The 24,239-nt window shown below is 36.7% G+C and overlaps 2 protein-coding genes across 14 annotated transcripts in view; both read left to right on the top strand.

Annotated features, from left to right (window-relative positions):
• The window catches only part of Tcf12 (transcription factor 12), a 388,060-nt gene that overhangs the window by 315,406 nt on the left and 48,415 nt on the right, over positions 1-24,239 (top strand). For 10 of the 13 annotated variants that reach the window (XM_029570687.1, XM_017801872.2, XM_029570681.1 and 7 more), the window contains 4 exons: positions 20,832-20,937; positions 22,540-22,679; positions 23,100-23,244; positions 23,555-23,619. In XM_029570687.1, coding sequence (XP_029426547.1) covers positions 20,832-20,937; positions 22,540-22,679; positions 23,100-23,244; positions 23,555-23,619 — 456 coding nt within the window. Of the gene's footprint in view, positions 1-8,683; positions 8,850-20,831; positions 20,938-22,539; positions 22,680-23,099; positions 23,245-23,554; positions 23,620-24,239 lie in introns of those variants that run through there. The other 3 variants (XM_017801884.2, XM_017801883.2, XM_008847543.3) reach the window with 1 other exon arrangement.
• LOC103745565 (10 kDa heat shock protein, mitochondrial) lies at positions 17,874-18,432 on the top strand. The gene has a single exon (XM_008847516.3). It carries the CDS (start codon positions 17,924-17,926, stop codon positions 18,230-18,232), a length of 309 nt encoding a protein of 102 aa, XP_008845738.1. The 5' UTR covers positions 17,874-17,923; the 3' UTR covers positions 18,233-18,432.

Here is a 24,239-nt window from a genome sequence, read left to right as displayed (position 1 = left end):
TGGCTATGAACCATCCTTAACTCCAGTTCCAGGGGAATCCAAAGCCCTCTTCTGACCTCCATGGCATTGCACAACATGGGTGCGCTCACATACATGCAGGCAGTACACTCATACACATAAAATAAAAATAATGAAAGAAAGAAGTAAAATGAAAGCCTACCAATTTGAAAATTAGCAACACTTTGCTATTAGGTCCAGTGTATCTGTCTGTTGAGATGACCTAATAGTGAAGAGTTGTCCACACTTAAGAATGTCCTAAGAAAGACTGAAGAACTCTTCCTGTGAGTAAAGAATTACAATCCTTGCAATAAGATACTGTACCAAGCATTAGGGATTTAAATCCAAGTAAAACATGGATCCTGTCTTCACGATACTTATAGTTAAAAAATAACTTCCACATGTGAAGAGAAGCAACTTAGTTTTTTTCTGTTGAGTAATTGTCCTCTGGTTATAGAATATACTACCTAGGAAGTTTTTTAATCAAGTCTGGATACCAGTTCTTTTACTCATAGAGAGTAGGGAATATCATGTGTTGATTTCCTGCTCTAAATTGTACTTCTCAACTTCCTTCTCTGCTTTTTCAAACATCAAAATGATACTAACTTGGTTTCTTTATATAAGTAAAAGAATTTTTATTCCATTTTTCCTCTAAGTTACACTACTAATTTATACACAAAATAAAAGTTTTTTTACACAGAAAAATAAGAGCATTTTTACACAAAAAGGTGTTTCATCCACTAGCACTAAACTGTGTTGTCTTAGGATTGACCTCATTCAAAATACAACTGAGAACTGTAGAAGCTGGACTGCTGGAGACGAAGGAGAAAAGAGGGTTTCACTGATATGGTGGTAGCCTTTCTTTCTCCTTTCTTCATCCCACCAAGAATTTAACATGTTGCTTTGTGTTGCTGCCCGATGTCTCTTAGATTGCCCCAGCGCTTCCCAGCTAGCCTTCTAGCTCTCCTTTAGGAATCTAAGTCAGATGGTTTCTTTCCACTGCTCACAATCCTCTAGTAGCTTTCCTCTATATTAAAACCAAATCCTTAGAGTGACTTACCAGATCCTTCATGAACTGTCCCCTTCCACCATCTTCCCCTCCCTCAGTCCAGCCTCAGGGCCCTTCTATTTATTTGCTGTTCTCTCTGCTGGCCTGTACTTTGTTTTGCTTGCTTTTGTATCTGCATGACTAGTTTTCTTTTTGATGGGTGGGGATCTTGCATAGCCATACAAGATATGGCAGCATGCTGCTAACACTCCCTCCTTCCTTGCTCTATTCTTCCCTGTAACACTTAATCTTGTAATTCATTCTTTACCTCAACCACTTGCTAAAATAAGAGTACTATTTGTTTATGTTGCTTATTCTGTCTACATTACCAAGGTGCTGGTAGATGCTCACTAACTCTGCTGAGTGAATCTACAAACTCACATGATTAGCAATATTAACAATAGCAAATGTTGTTCTTTCCTCCTATACCATGCTCAATTGACTCTGAGATGGTCTAAGCTACGTAGGTTAATCTGAATTAGCTTCAGAAAAGGAAGAATATAGGCATATTTTAACCTTTATATTATAGAGCATTAAATATACTTAAACCTTGTAAAAAGTGTTCCTCTGTGGTCTATGCTTTAGTTCCTGCCTCCATGTTCCTGCCCTGAGTCCCCTGTCTTGGCTTCCCTTGATAAAGGGCTGTGAGCTGTAGGCCAAATAAAACTCCTTCCTCCCCAAGTTGCTTTTGGTCAGTGTCTCATCACAGTAATAGAAAGTAACTAGGACAGTGTGACACTTTATAAGAAACAAGTAACTCAGTCTAAAGTCCTGTCCATACTTACCTTTACAGATGATGTAATAAAAAGCTTTGTTTGCCTAGTTTTTGTTAGATTGTTGAACAAGTTCAAAGCTTTGTGCCCATGCTGGTTTAGCAGGAAGGTTAAGGACCTGTGGCTCCTGTCATTTTGTTTTGTGTGTGCACATACTCCAGTAGGCAGTTCTGTGTTTATAGAGCCATCTGCAGGAAAATTATCGAGTTGCAACATAGTTAATGATTCTCTTACCATGTTATTTTAAACGATAAATGAAAAGTGACAAACTGCAAACTCATGTGGGGAAAGAGATGGACAGCCAGGAGATCTAGGGATTATTAGTACTGAGGGAAGTCCTCCCCCCAACCCTCTTTAATTTTTCAGAGAAAACTGCTTTGTCATAGTGGTGTATGATGCCCTTTACTTAGCTTTTACAGATTTGAAGAGTGGCCTTTTTGTCTTATTGGAAGAGTTAGGAAAGGGTCACCTTTTAGCAGCTTCATGTGATCTGTTTTGTTGGTGCTGGTATCAGAGAAGTACTATTTATTTACCTGTGTGCTGTCTTCTGGGGGTGGGCTGTTTTTACACATCCATTTATTATAGTCTTAAGATGTTCAAAAGGGGAATTAAACAAGTATTCTTCTCCCCCAAAAATATAGGTCATGTTGATACATCTATTAGCTGTATAGATGGGATATTTTCTATTTTGTTAAAAATGAAAGATGTCTAGAACTCAAGTTAGATTTTGAAATATTTGTTTTTTGGAGGGGGTGTGATTTTTGATTGGTTGGTTTTTTGTTTGTTTGTTTTTTGGGTGGGGGTGTCTTTTTGAGACAGGGTCTTCCTGTAACTCCAACTGGCCTGGCATTCGCTATATAGACCAGGCTGGCCTTGAACTCACAGAGAATTGCCTGCCTCTGCCTCTGCCTTCCAAATGCTGGGACTAAAGGCATATGCCACACCCCTGGCTAGATTTTGAAATATTTGTAAAGATGCAATAAGAGCCAGGCATGGTGGTGCGTGCCTTTAATCCCAACACTAAGGAGGCAGAGGCAGGGGGATCTCTGTGAGTTCAAGGCCAGCCTGTCTACATAGTGAGTTTCAGGTTAGCTGGTGCTACAGGGATACCCTATCTCAAAAAATAAACAAAAAAAACAAAAACAAAAAAAACAAGCAATAAGAAAGTTGCTATTCTATGGTAAGTAGATTTTATCATTTTTCCTTGCTCCTTGTTAAGAAGTGGTTTTAAGGGGGAATCTGGGTTTTTTTGTTTTGTTTATTTTGCTGATGGCACCAGAGGTCAAACCAGATCCCATAGGCAGGTACGAGCTGAGTGCACTCTACCGCTGTCTAGCACTGAACCCCACCTCCAGCACCCAGAATGAATTATTTGTGTGTTTATGTTCCTCATTCATTCCCAGCATCCCAGCATCCAAGTAACAGAACTTAATCTTTAACATCCATTTTAAGTTTGATTTTGGTAAAAATGTAGGTCTTTATCGTGGCTTCTCCTTTTCCAAGGCTTACATGGAAAATTTTTCCATAAAGTATTACCTAAGTAAAGGTAACAGAATCAGGTCTCTTGTTTTGTTTTTGGTTGTTTCTTGTTTGTTCGGTTGGTTGGTTGGGTTTTGTTTCGGTTTGGTTATTTTTCTTCCTTTTTGAGACAAGATCTCCCTGTAGTCCCAGCTACCCTTGGAGCTCACTATGTAGACCAGGCTGGCCTTGAACTCATAGAGACCTGCCTGCCTCTGCCTGGGTTTAAAGAGCATGTACCACCACCACACCCAGCCCTCAGGTCTTTGATTTTTAAGATTTTCATAGAGTAGGCAGAGTTAGATGTCAGCAAGAGAGAGTGGCTGGCTGACTGGGTCACTGTGATTTCAGATCAGTAGCTGCTGTCTTCAGTATGGAGCAGACATTAGTGACTGAGTAGAGGGGATGAATTATTTAACTAGAGTTTTATATTTTTGTTTATTGTAAACTTTCTGAAATGTGGGGCTATCTAACCTAACTTGTTATAAATCACCTTCTTTACAAAGTTGCATATACTAGAAAAATCTGTAATATAGTGTCAGATACAAAGCCTGGAATTGTGGTATCTTGTTGAGTGCCTGATTTAATTAGCAGTGAAGCCAAAATTCTGCACGTTTAGGAGAATGTGTCTTTCTTAAGTCATTTCTGCCCAGGCTAAATTGGAAAGAAGAGGCTTTGGAGAAAGAGGGTCTTTCATTTGAATTTATGTGCTTACAGATATCCCCTCCCCCCCCTTTGTGAGATAAGATCTCACAAAATGGCCCAGTCTGGCCTCAAACTCCCAGCAAGCAGTCTTCCTGCCTCAGCCTCTGGTACTGCGAGTATGGGGAGGCACCATGTCAGGGTGTCTCACTACCCACTTTAATCTCTCTCCTCACCCTGACCTCCCTTGCATCCAATAATTTGTTATTTACAGAAATTCATCCTTCACAGATTATGTGGAATTAATCATATGTAACCTTTAAGTTTGTCCTCATTACCTTCCAGGAACTAATTTCCTTAGAAATAATGTTGAAACTTTTCATGAGGAATTATTTATGAAGCTTTTAGGTTTACGTAGTGGACTGTGGCTTACTTAGAAAAATGTATAGGCAGGGCGTGGTGGCACACCTCTTTAATCCCAGCACTCGAGAAGCAGAGGCAGGCATGAGTTCCAGGCCAGTTGGGGCTACAGAAGACTCTGTCTCAAAATAAAAAAAAAAAAAAAAAAAAAAAAAAATGTACAGTAAGATTAACTGTTAACTGGCTTTAATTAAGTCCGTATATGTAATTCTATTCAATTAAATTTTCTTTGGGAAGCTGAATAGAATCTTATGTCACTTGAAACATTCTTGCTTAAGAGCAGTTTAACAAGCTTATTTTTTAACAAGGTAAAGTTCTTGTCTTGATCCAAATACCAGGAATAAAGATGAGCAAATAAAATAGATTCTTGAAAATGCTGCATGGGTAATTCTAATGAATTTTGCCTCTCTCCAAGGAAAATCTACTTCCCAATCAACAGAAAATTAGAAGGAACAAGGAAATTTTCATAATAAAAGCCTGAAATTTAAACTGGTTTCTAGGGGGCTAGAAAGATGGGTCAGTGGTTAAAAGCACTGGCTACTCTTACAGAGGACCTGGGTTTGATTCCTAGCACCCACATAGCAGCTAACAACCATTTGTAATGCCATAACTCCAGTTCCAGGGGATCCAAAGCCCTATTCTGACCTGTGGGTGTACTTATGTACTTGCAGGCAGTTGACTCATATACATAAAATAAAAATAAGAAATAAAATATATTTTTTTAATTTAAACTGGTTTCTAGTAAGCCCTTATCATAGTAGCTTTTTGTGTTTTTTTTTTTTTTTTATATTTTTCCCTAGATCTTCAGAAAAGAAAGAGGTACACAATCTAGTGTTTCCATAGCTAGTTTTAGGTCTCTGCCTGGTGATTATTGTAATAGCAATAAACATTATTTCCTAGAACATTTGAGGCAAAAAGAACATTTGAAAATGATGTGAATATTGAGTCTGATCACAGAATCTGAGAATAGTGTAAGTACTTCTATACATTGTGGGTGGAAGTCATTCAGGATGAAAAGTGCCTGACAGCCCGGAGTGCCTCCATGCAGTCTGCAGGCCTGTCTGAAATCAGGTTTTAAAATCAGCCCTGTCTCCAGCTGACTCGTTTTGTCAGGGTGAGTCATGGGATTAACCCTTGACATGTTCCTTTAAAAAAAAAAAAAAAGCAAAGATTAAACAACTGCATTGACTAGAGCAGCACTTGATCCATCTATATTCATTTTTTCCTGTAATATGATTCTCCTTAGGAAAAAAATGTGCTGCAGCTGTTGCACAGATTAGGGTTGGTGTGTGTGTGTGTGTGTGTGTGTGTGTGTGTGTGTGTAGGAGGAAAAAGATCTTATCATTTGAAGACAATTTGTAATTTTGATAAAGCAAATAACTGTCCATATCAACTAATTTCAGTTTTCTTTGGGTAAAGTACACTTCTAGAAAATGATACTTGGGAATGATAAACTTAAAACAGGCAGGTAAAATTTGGAAACATTTTATGTAAATTCTCTTTAGTTTTGTCAGTGATTTGAATATTGGTACAGAATGTCCTGTTGTGGTGTGTGTGTGTGTGTGTGTGTGTGTGTGTAGGAGGAAAAAGATCTTATCATTTGAAGACAATTTGTAATTTTGATAAAGCAAATAACTGTCCATATCAACTAATTTCAGTTTTCTTTGGGTAAAGTACACTTCTAGAAAATGATACTTGGGAATGATAAACTTAAAACAGGCAGGTAAAATTTGGAAACATTTTATGTAAATTCTCTTTAGTTTTGTCAGTGATTTTTCTTGTTTTGAGGAAGAGTTTAACAATGACATCACACAGTCATGGATCCACCTGTAGTTGAAGGTCCTGTTGTCTTCTCTCAGTTCACGTAGTGGTGCACACCAAACTGGTATTCCAGTGCAGTGGAGGTCCCAGGTGGTGGGTTCATGTCTGTCTTTGAGAGGAGGATGAAAAGCAGAAGCAAGAGCTTGTGCTTGCCAAATCAGCTGTTCAGAAACAGTTGCCTTTTATGTTTAACCGTGAATTTTACCTAGTTGCTCAGTAAACTGACTTTAAAGCAAAAAAAATAAGTTTGTTTGGTTTTACTCTGAGTTTCTTGTTGGGATGACTGTTTTTCTCTCCAGATTACTGCCTTTAAAATAACTGGTGGTGAAATTCTAAATGTTTCATTGTGCTTTAATAGCCATGGCTGTGTAGCTGGATTCACATTACCATGTTATGTTTGTCCCACCACACCACTTACTGTGGTACTCTGTCTCTTAACCCCTGCAGGCTTCTTTTAACCATTGTAAAATACTGTAGAAAGAAAATGCTGAGATGTTATCTATACATCTTGCTTCCCTCTTCTCCTTGTTCCTCCATAATTTCTATTAAAAAGTAAGTTATTTTTAATAGTTAATAGAAGAGTGAAAATTTATCTTAAATGGTTGATTTTTTTTTTCTTTTTAAGTAGTTATTCTGTTCATAGAGAAAGGCTGTCCATCATTAAAATTTACTTGAATGATTTTAAGACATGACGTTGTTAATTGTAAAAGCTTTTTACACAGTTCTCCAAGGATTGAAGCGGCCTTTGTGGTCTCTCAGGAGGAAGTTGCTTGCACTCTGCAGACTGGCATTGTAATGGCTGCTGTGCAGTGATGGTCTTTTGCCGCTGCTTCTCAGCCTTTTCTGTATCTGGAAAGTGGGAAGTTTTATTGTTGTTCGATACCTTCAGCTTTTAAGCACTGTGAAGTCAGTTGGTCTTGTTGCCTGATTTCAGTTATATTACTGTGGCTTGATCTGTATGTTTATAAGAATGGAATTTGTTTGGGGTTTTTGTTTGTTTGATTGGCTTGGTTTGTTTTGTTTTTTCACTCTTACAGACTAGTCCTAGAATATTTCAGTGGTTTTCTGATTCATGAAAGGTGTCTTTGAAAGTGATGTGCCCTTTTGCACAGTCCTGTTTGAACCTTGGAAGCTCAGAGAAAGGATGTAATACAAAGGAGGCTTGATGGAGGGAAGACGGAAAGGTGCTGTTCTGTTCTCCTGGGTTAGAATCCATGCCAAATGATACATTCTCGAAATTTGAAACAGTGAAATGTGTTTATATAGAGAAACATTTAGAGACAGTGATTAATTCCTTATGACTTTGAAGTATTATAATCTAGAAAAATCTGAGACATTGATTCCCACACTTTTTCTGAGAAATATGGTCATTAACACACAATATGAATATATAGAAGTAGAATATATAGAAAAAGAGGTTTTTAGTGAACCTTATTTAGTTTACTAACTGGAGTTCACATTTTATCTCTACACACCACATACCAGTCTTTGAGTCTTATATAAAACACAACATTTTTTCCTACTTAATTACCAGATTTTTTAATATAAGGTGTTCTAGAGGTCTACATTCTATTATAAACTTTTTTTGCCCTTGGTCTTTTTGAGACAAGGTCTCCCTATAGCCCCAGCTGGCTTGGAACGCACTATGTAGACTAGGCTGGCCTTGAACTCACAGATTCACCTGCCTCTGCCTCCAAGTGGTGGGATTAAAGGCATACACCACCACACCCAGCTCTACTATAAACTTTTATTTTGGTGTTGTGAATGAGAAATTGAAGGAACTTTATAACTGAAAGTCTATGTTATTAAACACAGATAATTTATTTTAAAGCTAATTTTTCCCTTTTTTTTCCAGTACGATTTTTGTAGTGTTAAAAAAAAAAAAAGATGAACACAACTTGTTCTAGCTAGTGAAGAGGTACTTACATGATGATCCACTTTCCCAGGAAGTGATTTTGTTCAAGACTTAACTCTCTAGATCCTTCTTGTCACACACATGATTAAGTGTTTCCTATTCCTGATTGCTTGATCATGTGTTTATCAAAGTTGGAAGCAACTTTAGACCATGCCAGATGGTAGTGTTGCTGAAGGTGTAGTAAGCAAGATTTCCCTACCACAAGTGCTCTAATTTAATTAAAACTAAAACAGATTAGCGGAAGATCTGTCAGTCTGCCTTCCTTTTTGTTTTGGGGCGGGGGCGGGGGAAGGGAGAGAGGGAGACTATATATTGGTTGGTTCTTCTGTGGTATGTTTATCTTTAGGGTATGATTTGCTTAGAGTGTGTAACTTTAGATAATTCTTTTAGTGGCCCAAAATTTGTCTCTTTGGTATCCCCCACCAATGCAAGGACTTGGTAGAAATGGAAAGAGATTGCTTACAGTATAAATCCCCCCATTTGTGCTCTGTGAGTTGGTTCAGTCCTATTTTGCATAAGTTCCTTTTGAGTAGATCCGTGTGGATGCACAGTACTGAAGACTTTCTCTGCCTGTGTGGATGTATGTCTTGGAGGGAGGGGAACTGTGTGTGTTAGCTGCAAACAGTAGCATTTTCAGAATCAAAACATGTATTGTGCTTATCCTGTCCCTGGAATGGGCAGCAATTCTTTGATGTATTACTATAATGGAAAAACGGTAAGCCTTTTTCTTTCTTCATCTAGTGCCTGATTAACTTGTTTAATGGAAAGCAGTGTAGTTTAATAGTTTCTTAGTGAAACCTGTGAGGATTTGATTCTTTTTACAATATATTAGATTTATTTGTGTAATCGTATTGATAAAGTCATGTCTTCGATGGTTACTTCAATAGATTGGCTTTTATTTTTAAAATAGTATAGAAAATATATTTGAATTTGAGTTACTTTTAGCCTGATATCTTTCTTCCCTAGTCATAAGTTTGAGAGTACATTTCTTTTTGTTTTCATTATAAACATATCATTTAAATATAGGACATAGACATGTGTGTGTATACACACACACAGTATTATTTGATGCTTTGTAAATGGATGGGAAAGATGAAAGTAATTTGGGATATTCATAAAAATAACCAAGTATGAAGTTCTGGGAATGATTAGGGAAGCAGTCAGCTAGTAAGGGCCGTATTTCCTGTTTGGAGTTTCAGGTCCAGAGCCTGACTTTTCTGGGATACCATCTGTTTCCAATCATACTAGAGTATTTGACCCTGTGCAGATTTATAACATAAATCACTATTTTTAAAAGAATGCACTTACATGTTTTCCATAGAATATATTTCTGTTCTATTTGTAGCACAGCCTTAGTTATTCTAAAATAATAATTTTCTGTATTGCTAAGCAAGTCTTTTCTATTCTTTAATATTAGCTAATAGTATTGACTACTTAGTATATTTCTTCAAAAAGTATCTTTAAAGCCACAGGAATTTTGCATTCGCTAAAAAGAGAGCAGAGTTTTCTGAGAGCTTCAGTAGGAGTCACCTTTGTGACGTTCTTGATAAGCATTACAGAATGCCACATTAATTAATAGCAACTTCACTATATATCAGAAATTTAGTGATTTCCTTCTCAGTATTTTTTTTAATTCCCTCTCACATGTTATGAAAAATTCATATGTAATGTTAGTAATTTAGAGACAGGTATTTTAAATAATGTTAGTACTGAAGTTGTAAGAAATTATTATATTTTCCTAAATAATATAAAGCCAGGTATGTTTGCTCTTTCCTTTTCACCACTTGAAAGTGTTTTAAAGTAGTGTGTGCTCCAGTGAGGCTACTGAGAATGGGCAGAAGAGCGTTTTCATTTGGTGACTGCTCTGATGGAAGGCCTTTTAGATCCGACTGCTGGTATAATAATGAAGTTTTGAGTAGACTTTCTTAGTAGATGAAAATCAAGCCAAATAAACCTATTGAAAGTGTGTGTACAAGCTGCCCATATTAAAGAGCTTTGGAGAATGAGAGGTAGATTTAAGTGGGAAGTGAAATTTCTAATAATTTCCTTGCCAGCTGCCTTTCAAATGTGAAAATATTTTTTTCTTTTGTGTCTAATTCTAAGTAGAACAGTCTGCTGTTTGAAGATGGCATGTACATATGTGAGCATTCACACACATAAGCTCAGTAAAATTCATTATACAGAGACTTTGGAGCAGAGACTGTAACTCAGATTGAGTTTAGATTTTATTTCAAGAGCCCAGATCACTCTATTATAGCATTCCTCTTTGTTCTATACTGAGACGGGTGGTGGAACAGCTTTGATAGGAGTAAGCATTTCCAGGTTTATGGTATACTGGTGTAGCTGGTATGGTAGAGAGATGTATCCTGAAAATTGATAGCCTGTGCCTGATATAGGTCAAAGGTGCCTTGCATGTTCTTGAAAAATACATAAAGAGATAACATATTGTCTCAGTTCTCTATATCCTAAGGCTACACATACATCTTGTTCTAGTAATTATTATTCTCTAATTGTTATGAAAGTCTTGTTAAAATTATGAGAAATGTTTTCTAATAACCTCAGTTTTTTTCAGTAAGAAAATTATGTGGTATATAATTATGTTGCCTAAAGACTACATACATACATCATTTTAGTATCTACCAGGAAATGTCAACCTATCAATGCTTTAGTGTAAAAAGAAACACTTTATTAATATTTCAGTTGTAAAGTGAAATGAATTTCTTTGCTTGTTAAGGAATTTTCATGTAATTCTCATGGTAAACAGATTAAGCTTATTCTTTAGCCCCATCTTACTGACTTACGTTGATATTTTTTAATGCTAGTGAGTTCCCATTGATTCCATCGCAGGTGCCCAAGAGAGAGAAACAAAGTGCTTTCCTTTTTCCAGCTTTTATTTTTGTTTCAGTTTTGTTCCATATATTTATGGGTTTAGGTTCTCTTGATAAAAACCGATCAGATGCTAAGAAAAGTCATATTAACCAAAGGAAGAGCCGTGTGTTACTAAGACTATGTAGATGGTATTATATTGTTGGATGTAGAATACACATGGCAGACCAGGAACACCAGAAATGTTAGCTCTGTTTTTCTGCATTTGAAAACAGAAGGGATTAATGCTTCATAACACGTCACTCTTGTGTCACTGTGTTCATTACACTGTAAGGTAATAATATGTGTGGCAAATAGGGAAAGTAGAACTACTTTTGGACATTATGCCTTTTTGACATTTTTTTAAAAAATACAGAATAGTGAGTTTCTGAGGTTCCATTTTAGAAACTTCTCTTGCATTCATTTCTCTTATTGATTATAGTTGATATTATTTAGGCAAAAATGTAGAATGCCTCAAAGGTTAAGAATAGAACGTTGGAGGGAACAGACTCTTGTGGTTTCCTTATTTTGAAGACTGGAATTTTGGCTTTGCTGTGATCTAAGCAGCTGCCTTTATTCTAGGCTTTCAACTAAAGATCACTCATACTGTTCTAGGTATAAGAACTGTAGCAGTTACAGACACGATGGACCATTTACTACATCAAAGGATTATTTTTATCTTATTAGACACAAAACAAAAGAAATTTTAAACTCAAGCCGGAAACACATTCTGAATGTAGAGCGGATGGCATCTGTGTGAGAAAAGACAGAAACAGCACAATGTAGGTAACTTGATATCTGACTCCTGTAAGTCAGTAAACCACTCTTCATTTGGATGTTACTAGCCTCACATTATAAATTAGGAAAATGAGATTCAGAAGCATGAAGTAATTTGCTCAAACCCCACCTACCTAGTTAGTAAGCTCTGCGTTTGAACCCAAGTCCAGCTCCAAGATAGATTTTCCTCATTATGCCATCCCAGCACAAGTAAATTAGTCTCTATAATGAACTAAATTCCTCCTTACTACTATTTGTATTTAAATACTCTTTATTACATAGAAAATGTAACTGGAAAATAGCACAGGGCTAGTTTCATAAATATTTTTTTCATGTCTGATCATAATGTTAATTATATGAATTGTAATGGATGTGGTTAGTCAGGGTGTCTCTCTGTGTCTGTGTCTGGGGATTGAACCCAGGGCCTCCCACATGTTTGGCAAGCACTTTACCACTGACCCTCATTTTTAGTCCATCAAACACTTACTGCTTAAGAGACCTTAAAACTATTATAGGTATGTTTTCAAACTCAGGAAATTAGACTAACTGATTCTCTTTTCTAATAGGATTCATAATATTGGTTTGGCATCTCAATGCCCTTGTAATTTGTTTCTTTGTAAGAATTAGAGTAGCAAAGCAATTAACTCAGATTACATTGTAAATTGTTCTAAGGCTTATTTTTCTTTCTTTTTTTCCCCCACTTTTGAAGGCTTATTTTTCAATTGAACCTTTTTATTTAATATTAATAAAGGCATTTCATCAATGAGAAAGTATATAGAACCAAGGTTTGAGTCTATGGGCCTAGTTTGTTATATGTAACATTTTTATGATAGGGAGCATGCAGTCATATAGAAATTCTCTCAACAAACAGTGTTTTTAGACATTGAATGGTAAGGATATTTGCATGAATCTACTTGGGGTGACCTTCCTCTACCAAAAATAATTGAAACTGTAATATGTGAACTCAAGATGATTTTCTTTCTTAATTCAAGTAGCCATAGATACCAGTGAATTAAAAACATAGACCTTGTTAGGAAAGTATGTTGTCCCCGGTCAGCTTTAAAACACTAGTTAGAGAGAATAAACATTCTTTGCCACTTGTCCATGAATGTATTGAAGGAGGGCCAGATGCTGTTTTGTTGCATCTATTAATAATTTTTACTCATGTAGATAACTGAGAGTTTGCACATATTGATCTGTTGAATATATTACCCTAGAAGTAAGTTTCAAATCCTGTCCCTTAAAAATTCCACTTTCTGAAGAAAAAGTATAATTATTTGAAAAGAAATAGCATTTGCAATATAAAAACCAGTGAAATATGACCAGTAATATTAAAGTTGATTTTCAAAATATCCCTCATTTAATCTTGAGAAATCATCTTCACAGTTGGAAATTGGTATATTAAACTGCTTGTTACATGGAAAAACAGTAACTGATTTTAAAATTCTTTCTACTGGGGCTGGAGAGCGCAGCAATTAAAAACACTGTTCTTCAGAAGACCCGAGTTCGAATCCCAGCACCCACATGGCAGCTAACAACTGTCTGTAACTCCAGTCCCAGGTTATCCGACAGTCTCTTCTGTCCTCCATGGGCATTGCACGACATGGGTGCACTTAACCTACATGCAGGCAATACACGCATACACATAAAATAATAATAAATAAAATATTTAAGAAAAAAGAAAATGCTTTCTACTGAAAACTGGAAATAATTATTATTCCTTGAGAGGAAAGTTTCTTTTTGTATCCATAAATATTTCTCTGTAGATTTGGGGGGAAAGGTATCCCATATTTCCCCTGCTTGTAGAAATTGAGTTGTGCTTTAGCAGGCTAATTTAGTAAGAAGAATCTTAGGTAGAGATGGCTCATGTGCCCTTGAGTCAGTCCTTGCCCTTTGTTCATTTTGCTTTATGATGCTTGTGGGTTCAGCACTTGTGGTTCTTTGTTAGAAGTATTTGGATTTTAAACAAGAAGTTACCATAAAAACTCTAGTAAACAGATTTTCTTTGTGGCAAAATTGCTATCTTTGTGGTATTAAAATACTGACAGCTGGAGAGATGGCTCAGTGGTTAAGAGCACTGGCTGCTCTTGTAGAGGACCTGGGTTCAGTTCCCAGCACCCACATGTCAACCAACAACTACCCAAAACTCCAGCTTCAGGGTATCCAACACCCTCTTTTGGCCTCTGTGGGCATTGCAGGACATTGATACATTTACATACATGCAGGCAAAATAATCATACACATAAAATTAAATAAATGAAAATTTAAAAAATTCTGAAAGCATTGAAGTGTTTATCAGATCTGTCCTTTGTTTCAGTTAAGATGCCATTTTATAGTTTTGTTTTTGGATTTTTATGTTATTTTCTTTTGGAGTTATATTTTAACTCTAATTGGAGAGGAAATAAAGTAGAAAGAGCTAAAGTTCAAACACTTTTAAATTCTTACATTGTGTTTAAAGATACGTTTGTTTGTTTGTTTGTTTGTTTTTAATCCTAGGGAATACATTGATTAGTGGGCATGCAAAAGTTTAAAGAATATATAGAAAATTATATTGTGAATCTATCTTATGGCCTCTGGTGTCTATCTACACTTATTTGAATGAATGTAATTATTAAAGCCAAAAGTTTTATTTATTCTTTAATAGCCTCATTTTACAAAATTCAGATCTTTAAAAATTCAGAGATGGAAGCTTTTTGTTGTATATTACTTTGTTCAGAAATTACATAGGTTAATCAGTAGTAATTTAATTATAAAATAAAATTATATAAGAATTACTTTTTTTTCTTCACAATTCTGGAGTGTTAGATCATAAATGTGCCTTTTTTTTTTTTCTCTTCACATTGTACATCCAGAAACTAGAGTTTTTAGGTTTGAGTTAGGTTAGGATTTTCTTTTTTCTATTGTTCTGGACTTTTTTTTTTTTTTTTTCCTTTTAGGCTTTAAGAATTTAGCTAGATCTTGTAGAATTTGTATTATTTACTACATAACATCATTACACAAGCTGTCATATAAATTAAGTGAATGCTCCTGACAGATGTAATGCCATGTTTTTATTTTAAAATTGTGATAGTAAGGTAAATTAGCCAAATGATTTTTTTTTGTAAGTTGTTATCAAGTTAATATCTTTTTCTGGTTGCATTTTTTAAAACATTTTATTTATTATTTTTTATTTTATGTGTGTGCGTGTATTGCTTGCATATTTGTGAGTGCACCCATGTCATGCAGTGCCATGGAGGTCAAAAGAGGACTTCGGATTCCCTTGGAACTGGAGTAAGGACAGTTCGTAGCCACCATGTGGGTGCTGGGAATCGAACCTGGGTCCTCTGCAAGAGCAGTCAGTGTCCTTAACCACTGAGACATCTCTCCAAACCATCTGGTTGCATTTTTTTAAAAAAAGATTTTATTTCTCTTTATTTTATGTGTATGAGTGTTTTGCCTGCATGTATGTAAGTGTACTATGTGCATGCAATACCCATGGAGGCCAGAAGAGAGTGTTGGATCCCCTGGAACTAGAGTTAAGGATGGGTGTTAGCCAACACATAGTTGCTGGGAACAGAACCCAGGTCCTCTGCAAGAGCAGTAAATGCTCTTAACTGTTGAGCCATCTCTCTAGCCTCCTGAAGATAATTTCTATGATTAGCCTAGACTGTTCACATATTGGAGGTCCATGTTAGTGTATATTAAAATGTTTAATGATGTTGAACATATTGAAACTCAAAAAGAACTGTTACTAAGTGCCAGGCATGGTGTGCACACCTTTAATCCCAGCATTTGAGAGACGGAGGCAGGTGGATCTCAAGGCCAGCCTGGTCTACATAGCGAGTTCTAGGTCAGCTAGGGCTACAGGGAAACCCTGTCTCAAAAAATAAAAATAAAAAAGAACTGTTGCTGAAATCATCTTTATTTTTCCATACCCTCGCAGTGCTGATCCAGTCCAGAGCCTGAAGCATGCTAGGCAAGTGCCCTACCAGAGCCGTACCCCCAGCCCTCCATATTTCCTACTCCAAATTAGATGACAGTGTTCCAAAAAATGTTCGAGAATTTAGGCTGGTTTTCATAGGTTTTGGAGCTTATAATTCAAAATATTTATTTCAGAATAATTTATGTAATACTAAACTGAGTAAAGGAGTATAGTCAGTCTAGTAACTGTTAGCCATATGTGAGTATTTAAGTTAAAAAAGAAATGAAATGTAAAGTTCATTTCCTCTTTTGTACTGTCTGCATCTCAGGTGGCTGCTGAGTTATGCTGTTGAGTTGCACAGCATAGAGGGAGAGTACTTCCTTACCACAGATAAGATTGGGTGGCTTCTGAAGAGTTCTTGTGTTCTGATAAAGGGCCCCATAATTAAGATATGTAGCTCTTCACACTTACTAAAGAAAATTCTCACCATCTTGTCATTTGGACCGCTTAAAAATATCAGCCATCACACAGGCTACAGAATCTATCTTTTTTAGTTAGAGGTTTTTCTTCTCATCTTTTCTCAGATGACCAGAAAGTCATTACGCTTCCTTGCTTCATAGGGCCGTTTCCAATATGAATTACGGGAAGGATGCATTGAAAGCAGGAGCTGAGCACGCAACTCCAGCCTCTACAGCTCCAAACAGAGTGCTCTGTCCCGATTTGGGGGGTTATGGATATTTGGAGGGGTCATGGGTATGCCTAAACTGAATCATCCAAGCAGGGAGAAAAAAGGGAATCTGTCTTTGCTAGTTTGGCTCCAGTTGGTTGCATGAACTAAAACATTCTAAGAGTAATTGCTTAGTCACAACTGTAAATATCCCTGCTGTGTAGTCCCTTTTAAAAAGTCACTCTGGGTGGGTGGGATGAGAACATCCAGGATATTGATATGGGTTTGTTCTTTTCAACCAGACTTAATAATGAGGGAAAGGAAGTATGGGTTAGATTTCAGTTTTCTTTTAAGTTAGTGTCTGTTCAACAGATACCCCAGAAATATCCCTTCACACCATCCTTCGAAGGGAAAATGGACAGTTCTGTAATAACTGCCTGGGCTAGTCTTTCTGAAACAGAAGCTGAAATTCTAAAGCAAATTTCTATCTACCATGTTTAAATAGAACACCTTAAAATACTTAATTTTCCCTTTTTCTGATATCACTCCTGGTAGATTTTATTATCTTCAGCCATACGTATTCCTGTGTCTTAATTTTAAGATTGTTTATTGTGTTACAAAACCATTCTTGAGATTTAAATGTATGATTAGATCATTAACTAGAAAAAATTGGCATCTCCATACAGGTGATCAGATGACATAAGCAGTCTGGTTTTAATTTGCGGCCAGTACTGATTGTAACTGGGAGAGACTTGCTCTTTTTGTGGAATTGGCTGACTATTTCCCCACATCTGGAGTTAATAAACTCTCCGAGACCACATCAGTTGTGCTTTGCCGCAAGAACTCTTTGATCTGAAAAATCAAGGCTGGCACAACTGCTGCTCCATAGCGTTGCATCTGTGTTCTTGCAGGCTATGGTTAAGATACCAAAAGCAGTCGGAATGCTGTCAGATGGTCTTTGAGAACTACAAACTGTAGGGCATTTTTATTATGATAAAAACTTGAAATTTTGCTAGGGCATAAATGATAAAGTAATTCAGGGTTTTAGTTACCATTTTTATTTTAGGGTCTATCTTGAAAAAGTCCTCTTTTTTTCTATGTACAGAGACTATCATTAAAAATAAACTTTGCCTCTTACATGGGGTCTCATTTTCCCATTTAGCTTTGAAATCTTCAAGTGCAAGTAGGTATGTGTCTTTCTCTGACTTGTTTCATTTACCTCAGCTTCCTTGCTTTCTGTGATGGCTGTCAGTTATCTGATCAGCATATTCTTTATTTAGCAGCAGTTTGTAAATCAGCAAAATAAACATATCCCTTTCCTTTGGGAATTGGCAAATTATTTCAAAGTTTAAGATGAAAAATAATGAAGTATTTTGTTGCATGCAGTGATACAGCATACAGCAGAACTTGACCTTTTTCATAATTCTCATGCATGAGGTTCACATTTTGGGCTATAACCTGAATATAGTTAGATGAATAGATGAATTAGAGACTTATATTCCATACTTCAAAATTCAGGATGTGGCTCTCCTTGCAGTGGCGGCGCGAGAGTAGAGTCCGGGCAGCGGCGGCCAGAGTCATGGCTGGACAAGCATTTAGAAAGTTTATTCCGCTGTTTGACAGAGTATTGGTTGAAAGGAGTGCAGCTGAAACTGTCACCAAAGGTGGCATTATGCTTCCAGAAAAATCTCAAGGAAAAGTACTGCAAGCAACAGTAGTATCTGTGGGATCAGGCTCTAAAGGAAAGGGTGGAGAGATTCAACCAGTTAGTGTGAAAGTTGGAGACAAAGTTCTTCTCCCAGAGTACGGGGGCACCAAAGTAGTTATAAATGACAAGGATTATTTCTTATTTAGAGACGGTGACATTCTTGGGAAGTATGTAGACTGAAAGCACTGTTGAAATGGCATCACACAAAGCTGTCCATTCCACTGAAGCGCTGAAATATTTCATCATGTAAATAATTTCCGTGTCTCCCTTTTATAATAAACTGATATCCAAACTGATGACATCTGTTATCTGTGAAGTCTAGTTTCCCTGTACTGGTATGAACATTTCCAAATAAAATAATGTAAATGAAAAAAAAAAAATTCAGGATGTGCAGTAGGTACAGGCCCGTGATGAGAAGCATGTGTTCTGATGGTGTCTTCTACATGTGACTGGTTTGTATTTCCCAGCCAAGTAAGTCAAGAGGTTTAATCTACTTTCTGTTTTTATGGCTTCCACTTATCTTGGGGAGATTAACACATAAAGGGGCAAAGAATGTCCAGTTATGAAAGATTAGAAACTGAACTTTGATGTTTTGTTTGTTTGCTTGCTTGTTTATTTGTTTAAAACAGGATAGCACTCTGAAGTCCACAGTGTTTGTTTAAAACAGGATAGCACTCTGAAGTCCACAGTGTTTATATGTTTAAAACAGGATAGCACAGTCTGAAGCTCACTGTGTGACTAAGGCTGACCTTGAACTCTCATTCATGGCAGTCATTCTGCCTTAGCCTAAAGTGCTGAGATTACAGGTGTGAACCACCACACAGGGCTTTTTGATTGAAAGAACATAGTTCAAAATTCTTTTCCTGAAAAATTCATCAAATACATTTATATATATATTTAATTCTGACATAATCTTTTATGAAATAGCTTTACCTCAAAAAGACCACAAAAATTTCATTATTTTTATTTTATGTGTATTACTGTTTTGCCTGCATGTTGGTAGGGGCACCTGTGTTGTGCAGTGCCTGTGGAGGTCAGAAGAGGGCTTTGGGTCCCCTAGAACTGGAGTTACAGATGGTTGTTAGCCTCCATGTGGGTACTGGGAATCAAACTCAGGTCCTCTGCAAGAATAGCCAGTGCTCTTAACCGCTAAGCCATCTCTCCAGCCCCTCTTCTGTATAATTCTTAAGAATGTATCTTGTCCCACACTTCTCAGGTACCACTTATGAGAAGTGACAGGTAGGAAACAAACATAAAAGCCAAGCCATAAGAAGACCAGCAAGAAGAGTAGAAAAGGACTTTCTAACCTTTGTTTTATGATAAGTTGTGTTTTTGTAAGTAGAGTCAAGTCACACAAACTGGCAAACAGCATTTAAACTGAACAGGAGCAATGTTTAGCAGTAACCACTTCTGTTGGGTGTAGAAAGATGGCAGTATCAGTGAATTCTTGCAGGCTGCTGCACTGTGAAAAGCATTGTGCTAAACATTTGGTTTTATCTGTCACCTCATCTCATCTTCCCATCAGCCCTCTGAGTTTCAGGGTAGCATTACCTTACAGATGAAGGAACTTGAACCCCAGGAAGGTTGAGGTACTATGACAGAGTATAGTTAGTGCCTCACAGGAAGAAGAAGGTCTTGGTAGCTTGTGAATATATAATTGATAGTTTCCGTAAACTTTTTAAATGTCTCCTGCTTTAACTTGGTGTATTTTTGTTTCAGAAAAAGAACCCAGGCTTTGTACATACCAGACAAGTGCTCTGCCACTGAGCTATATCTTTGGTCCTTCAACTCTTATTTATGTTTAGAAGTTTGTGCTTGGGGTAAAAATACCACAATATATACTAAAAGGCCTTTTCCCCAATTCTAAGTCCAGAGATGTAACCATTGCCGAGTTTCTTCCATATAATCCCAGAAATTCTCTTTGATTAAACAAATTTGAGGGGGGGATGTGTACGTGTTCCCATAATTGTAATGTTAACTTTCTTCCAGCTAAGACATACATGACTTATTGTTTGTTTTGTTTTCAAAATAATCTCAAGTCTGTTGCCAGTGTTACGTTGAACTTGAATCCATCTCACCTCAGCCTCCTGAGTTTCTGGAAGTACAGGCATGAACTACCATGCCTTACTTCATACATAACTAAGTGTTATTTAGTTTTCCTTCAGTAGTTACACAAACGATGTGATCATGCTTTGATCACTAAGTTTATTTGACTCTCCATTTAGTTTTCCCAAGGAATGCAGATGTTGAATGTAATTCATAATGTTGGTAGTTTCCTTACCTGAAGCAATTATTTGCTAAAAGAAATTAATATTGTTCTAACAAATGATTTTTTTTCCTTAAAAGATGTACCAGACTTGAAAATATACTTGAAATTTAAGATTTTCTAATCCTGCTAAGTTAAGGAGTTAGTAAACTATTGTGTGGTGCCTTTCAGTTATATTAACAGAGGATAGAAATATTTATCGCATTCATTTTATTTTAAATGATAAAGCTTGCAACAGTGAAAAGAATGGATTTTATGATCCCAAATTGTATGTTTTGCTCTATTTTTTTGCCCCCTAAGGTTTCAAATTATGGCCTAGTTGGAAAATTATTTCTCCATCCAGGTTACTTAGGCCTTTTTCAGTCTCCTAGTAAAACTGTCATGCCAAAAGGAATACATGAAGTAATATTTTTTTTCTAGGAACCAGCTAAAAAGAAGGGTATAATTAGTAACTATATTTGGCACTATGTGAATATATTTTATAAATAATTGAGTTTCCTGTTTTGTTTTAAGGTATATGCACCATCCCCAAATTCTGATGATTTCAACCGTGAATCTCCTAGTTATCCATCTCCTAAGCCACCAACCAGTATGTTTGCTAGCACTTTCTTTATGCAAGGTAAGCATTACCGAATATAGCCATCTGTATGTGAACCAGTATTGTAAAGTGTGAGAGAAGAGAATAGCTATTTAGATGGTATTTTTCTAGGTATTATTCAACTGAGGTAAATTAAAATTTGAGTATATAATTTTCTAGGGCCATTTTTTGCTAGTTGTAATTTAATTAAATTATCCAACAAACCTTTATAGTGATCATCTACTGATTCATTTTGTTTCTTTTTTTTTTTTTTTTTTTTTTTTTTTTTTTTTGGTCTTTTTGAGACAGGGTCTCCCTGTAGCCCCAGCTGTCCTGGATTCACTATGGAGACCAGGCTAGCCTCGAACTCACAGAGATCTGCCTGCCTCTGCCTCCCGAGTGCTGGGATTAAAGGCATGCGCCACCACGCCCAGCTTACTGATTCATTTTGTAAAGGACTTAAATTGAGAAAAAAATGAGCAAGACTACTGGTTTGTCTTAGAATTTTTAAATATAAAACTAGAAACTGGTTTCTTGTTTGAATTACAGATTAAATAGTGAATATCATAGAACTGAATGAGCCTCGTCAAGAAAGAAAAACTTGTTGCATTTCCTTCAGTTCACATCTGGCAAATCATTTTTATTTGGTGTCCTGTGGTTTGGGATTATGGGAAGTGTGTATATGGGAGCAGTAAATTATTCTGTAAATGGTTCCTTGACTTTATGCTGTGGATGAAGTCACTACTGACACAGTTCATTTGAAGTCCAACTGTAATGGAGTCACTCTCAATGACTTAGATTTACTGGGAGAGAAATGTCCCCATGACTTAGATTTACTGGGAGAGAAATGTCCCCATTCCACACTTTCAGAACGTCTGGCATAATGTGCACTGCCTGTTACAGATTAAGAACTTTTAGATTATATTTATTAGTAGAATATTCAATCAAAAGTTAAATTCAGCTTGTCCCCAGATTTCAAAGTATTATGACCTTCCTTGGTATGAAATTTACATCTTGTGAGAATTTTTTATAATGAGATACCTATTACAGCTTGGGTTGGTTTTCTTTTTTGTTTGTTTGTGTTTTTATTATTATTATTATTATAAAGCTTCTTTTTAAATAGTAATTTTGTAATTAGAAGGGAAGAAAACTTGAGAGAGTATTAGATTGAAAAATAAGCAAAAATGAATAGTGGGTACCCGTCCTAGTTTTGTTTCTGTTGCTGTGATAAAATACCCTGGCAAAGAAAAAAAAAATGCTTAAGGACAAAAGGGTTTATCTTATCTCACAATTCCAGGTAACAGCCTATCAGAGAAGGTAAGTCAAGGCAGCAGGAATTTAAACAGCTGGTCACATCATATCACAGTCAAGAACAGAGAAATACATGCTTACTTTCCCCTCCCTGCATCCCTCATGGTTCAAGGCCCAGCCCATGAAATGGTGCCACCACATCAAAGTTGGTCTTCCCACCTTCACAGGCATACATACCCACAGGCCAACCTGATCAGGGTAGACCCTCACTGAAACTCTTCCTAGATTGTAATAAGTTGACATTTGCAAGTAGTCATCATAGTACCCTTTGGACTTCAGTGTGCATAATCAAAAGAAAAGAAAAACTTTGTAATTTATTTCTTTTTATCTTAGATGGGACCCACAATTCTTCTGACCTTTGGAGTTCATCAAATGGAATGAGCCAGCCTGGTTTTGGTGGAATTCTGGGGACCTCCACTTCCCACATGTCTCAGTCCAGTAGTTATGGCAACCTTCATTCACATGACCGCTTGGTAGGCTGTGCTGTCACAAAGCTCTTGGCCTCGCTTTTGTTTCTTTTCAGATTCCAATATAAAATTTGATTATGCTAAAACTTGTAAAGTTTAAAGTAGCTCTAGGCATCCTGATTTACCATTGGCTTTTTGTAGTGTTACTGTAGTAATGCTCTAGCCATAACTTCCATGCTTTTTAGACCTGTTATACAAGGTGTGTGTGTATACACATATGTGCATATTATTCAGAAAATATACATTGTCTAAAGTTTTTATGTGTTATTGTACGTGCATGTGTGTCTGTGTGTGTGAGAGAGAGGAGAGAGAGAGAGAGAGAGAGGAAGGAGAGAGACGGATGCTTGGCAAGCGCTCTACTGCTGAACAATATCCCTAGCCCTCAGAAAACACGTGCTGCATCATGTCTCTTTCTCTCTTTCCTAGAGTTATCCTCCACACTCAGTGTCACCAACAGACATCAACACGAGTCTTCCACCAATGTCCAGCTTTCACCGCAGCAGCACCAGTAGTTCACCATATGTTGCTGCCTCACATACTCCTCCCATCAATGGATCAGATAGCATTCTAGGTGAGCTTTATGGGTTGGCAAAACTCCTAAATCCTAATTTGAGAGTTTTCCATGAGCTCCATATTGTTCAATAAATTTTTTAGTATTTAGTTTAAAGATGAAGAAAAGAAACTTTTATTAATTTAAAAAATTTAAAAAAAAACAGTAATAGTCTTTATTTTGTACCTTGTTAAGCACAACGTAAGAGTATTTCCTGATTTACTTGTGACAGAAATTAGGCAACAATAGTTACTCCCCTTGAAGTAATGCTTAAGGAAGCAAAGCATTCCTGCTAATATTTCTGATTTGTCTGCCTATCTGTACCGTCCAGGAACCAGAAGTACTGCTGCTGGAAGCTCACAAACAGGGGATGCACTTGGAAAGGCTTTGGCATCTGTAAGTGTTGAATGTGTGTGTTACATTGAATGCATTCTGTACAAATGAAAGCAGTGATCAGATTTTGTGGGCAGTAAATGCTGTATTTATAACACTGTCAACATCACTACTCATTGAAGAACTATTTCCAGTTTGTATTGGTCCATACTATTAAATCAGTTCATAAAGACACCTCCCTGCCCCATACCCACAGAAATATCTTTCTGGTTTCACGTAAGTTATCTGTCTTCACCTGAGTAGAACAGACATGTGTAAATGGAAGGAGAAGTGGGGCATTTTTTTGTCTTTTTGAGACAGGGTCTCCCTATAGCCCCAGCTGTCCTGGAACTCACTATGTAGACCAGGCTAGCCTTGAACTCACAGAGATCCGCTTGCCTCTGCCTCCCGAGTGCTGGGTTTAAAAGCATGCACCACCACACCCAGTAAGGGGCATTTTTTTAACTTAAAACAAAAATTTACTGAGATCCATCGTTAAGTCTATGTATTTGTTTCAAATACTTAGTGGTCCATTAAAATAAATCAAGTGGAGCCAAGAAAGAAAATCCAAATCATCTGATCCAAAGAAGGAAATGCCTTTATAAGAACTTTCACAAGATGGAAAATATTTTACCTGTATTTTA

This window comes from Nannospalax galili, unplaced genomic scaffold, assembly GCF_000622305.1.
Source record: "Nannospalax galili isolate Female #2095 unplaced genomic scaffold, S.galili_v1.0 scaffold611, whole genome shotgun sequence".
In the NCBI taxonomy this organism is placed as follows: Eukaryota; Metazoa; Chordata; class Mammalia; order Rodentia; family Spalacidae; genus Nannospalax; species Nannospalax galili.
This window is presented reverse-complemented; position numbering and strand designations above follow the sequence as displayed.

Excerpts from the sequence above, each read along its gene's own strand:
- LOC103745565 (XM_008847516.3), top strand. The coding sequence starts at position 17,924 with ATGGCTGGACAAGCATTTAGAAAGTTTATTCCGCTGTTTGACAGAGTA.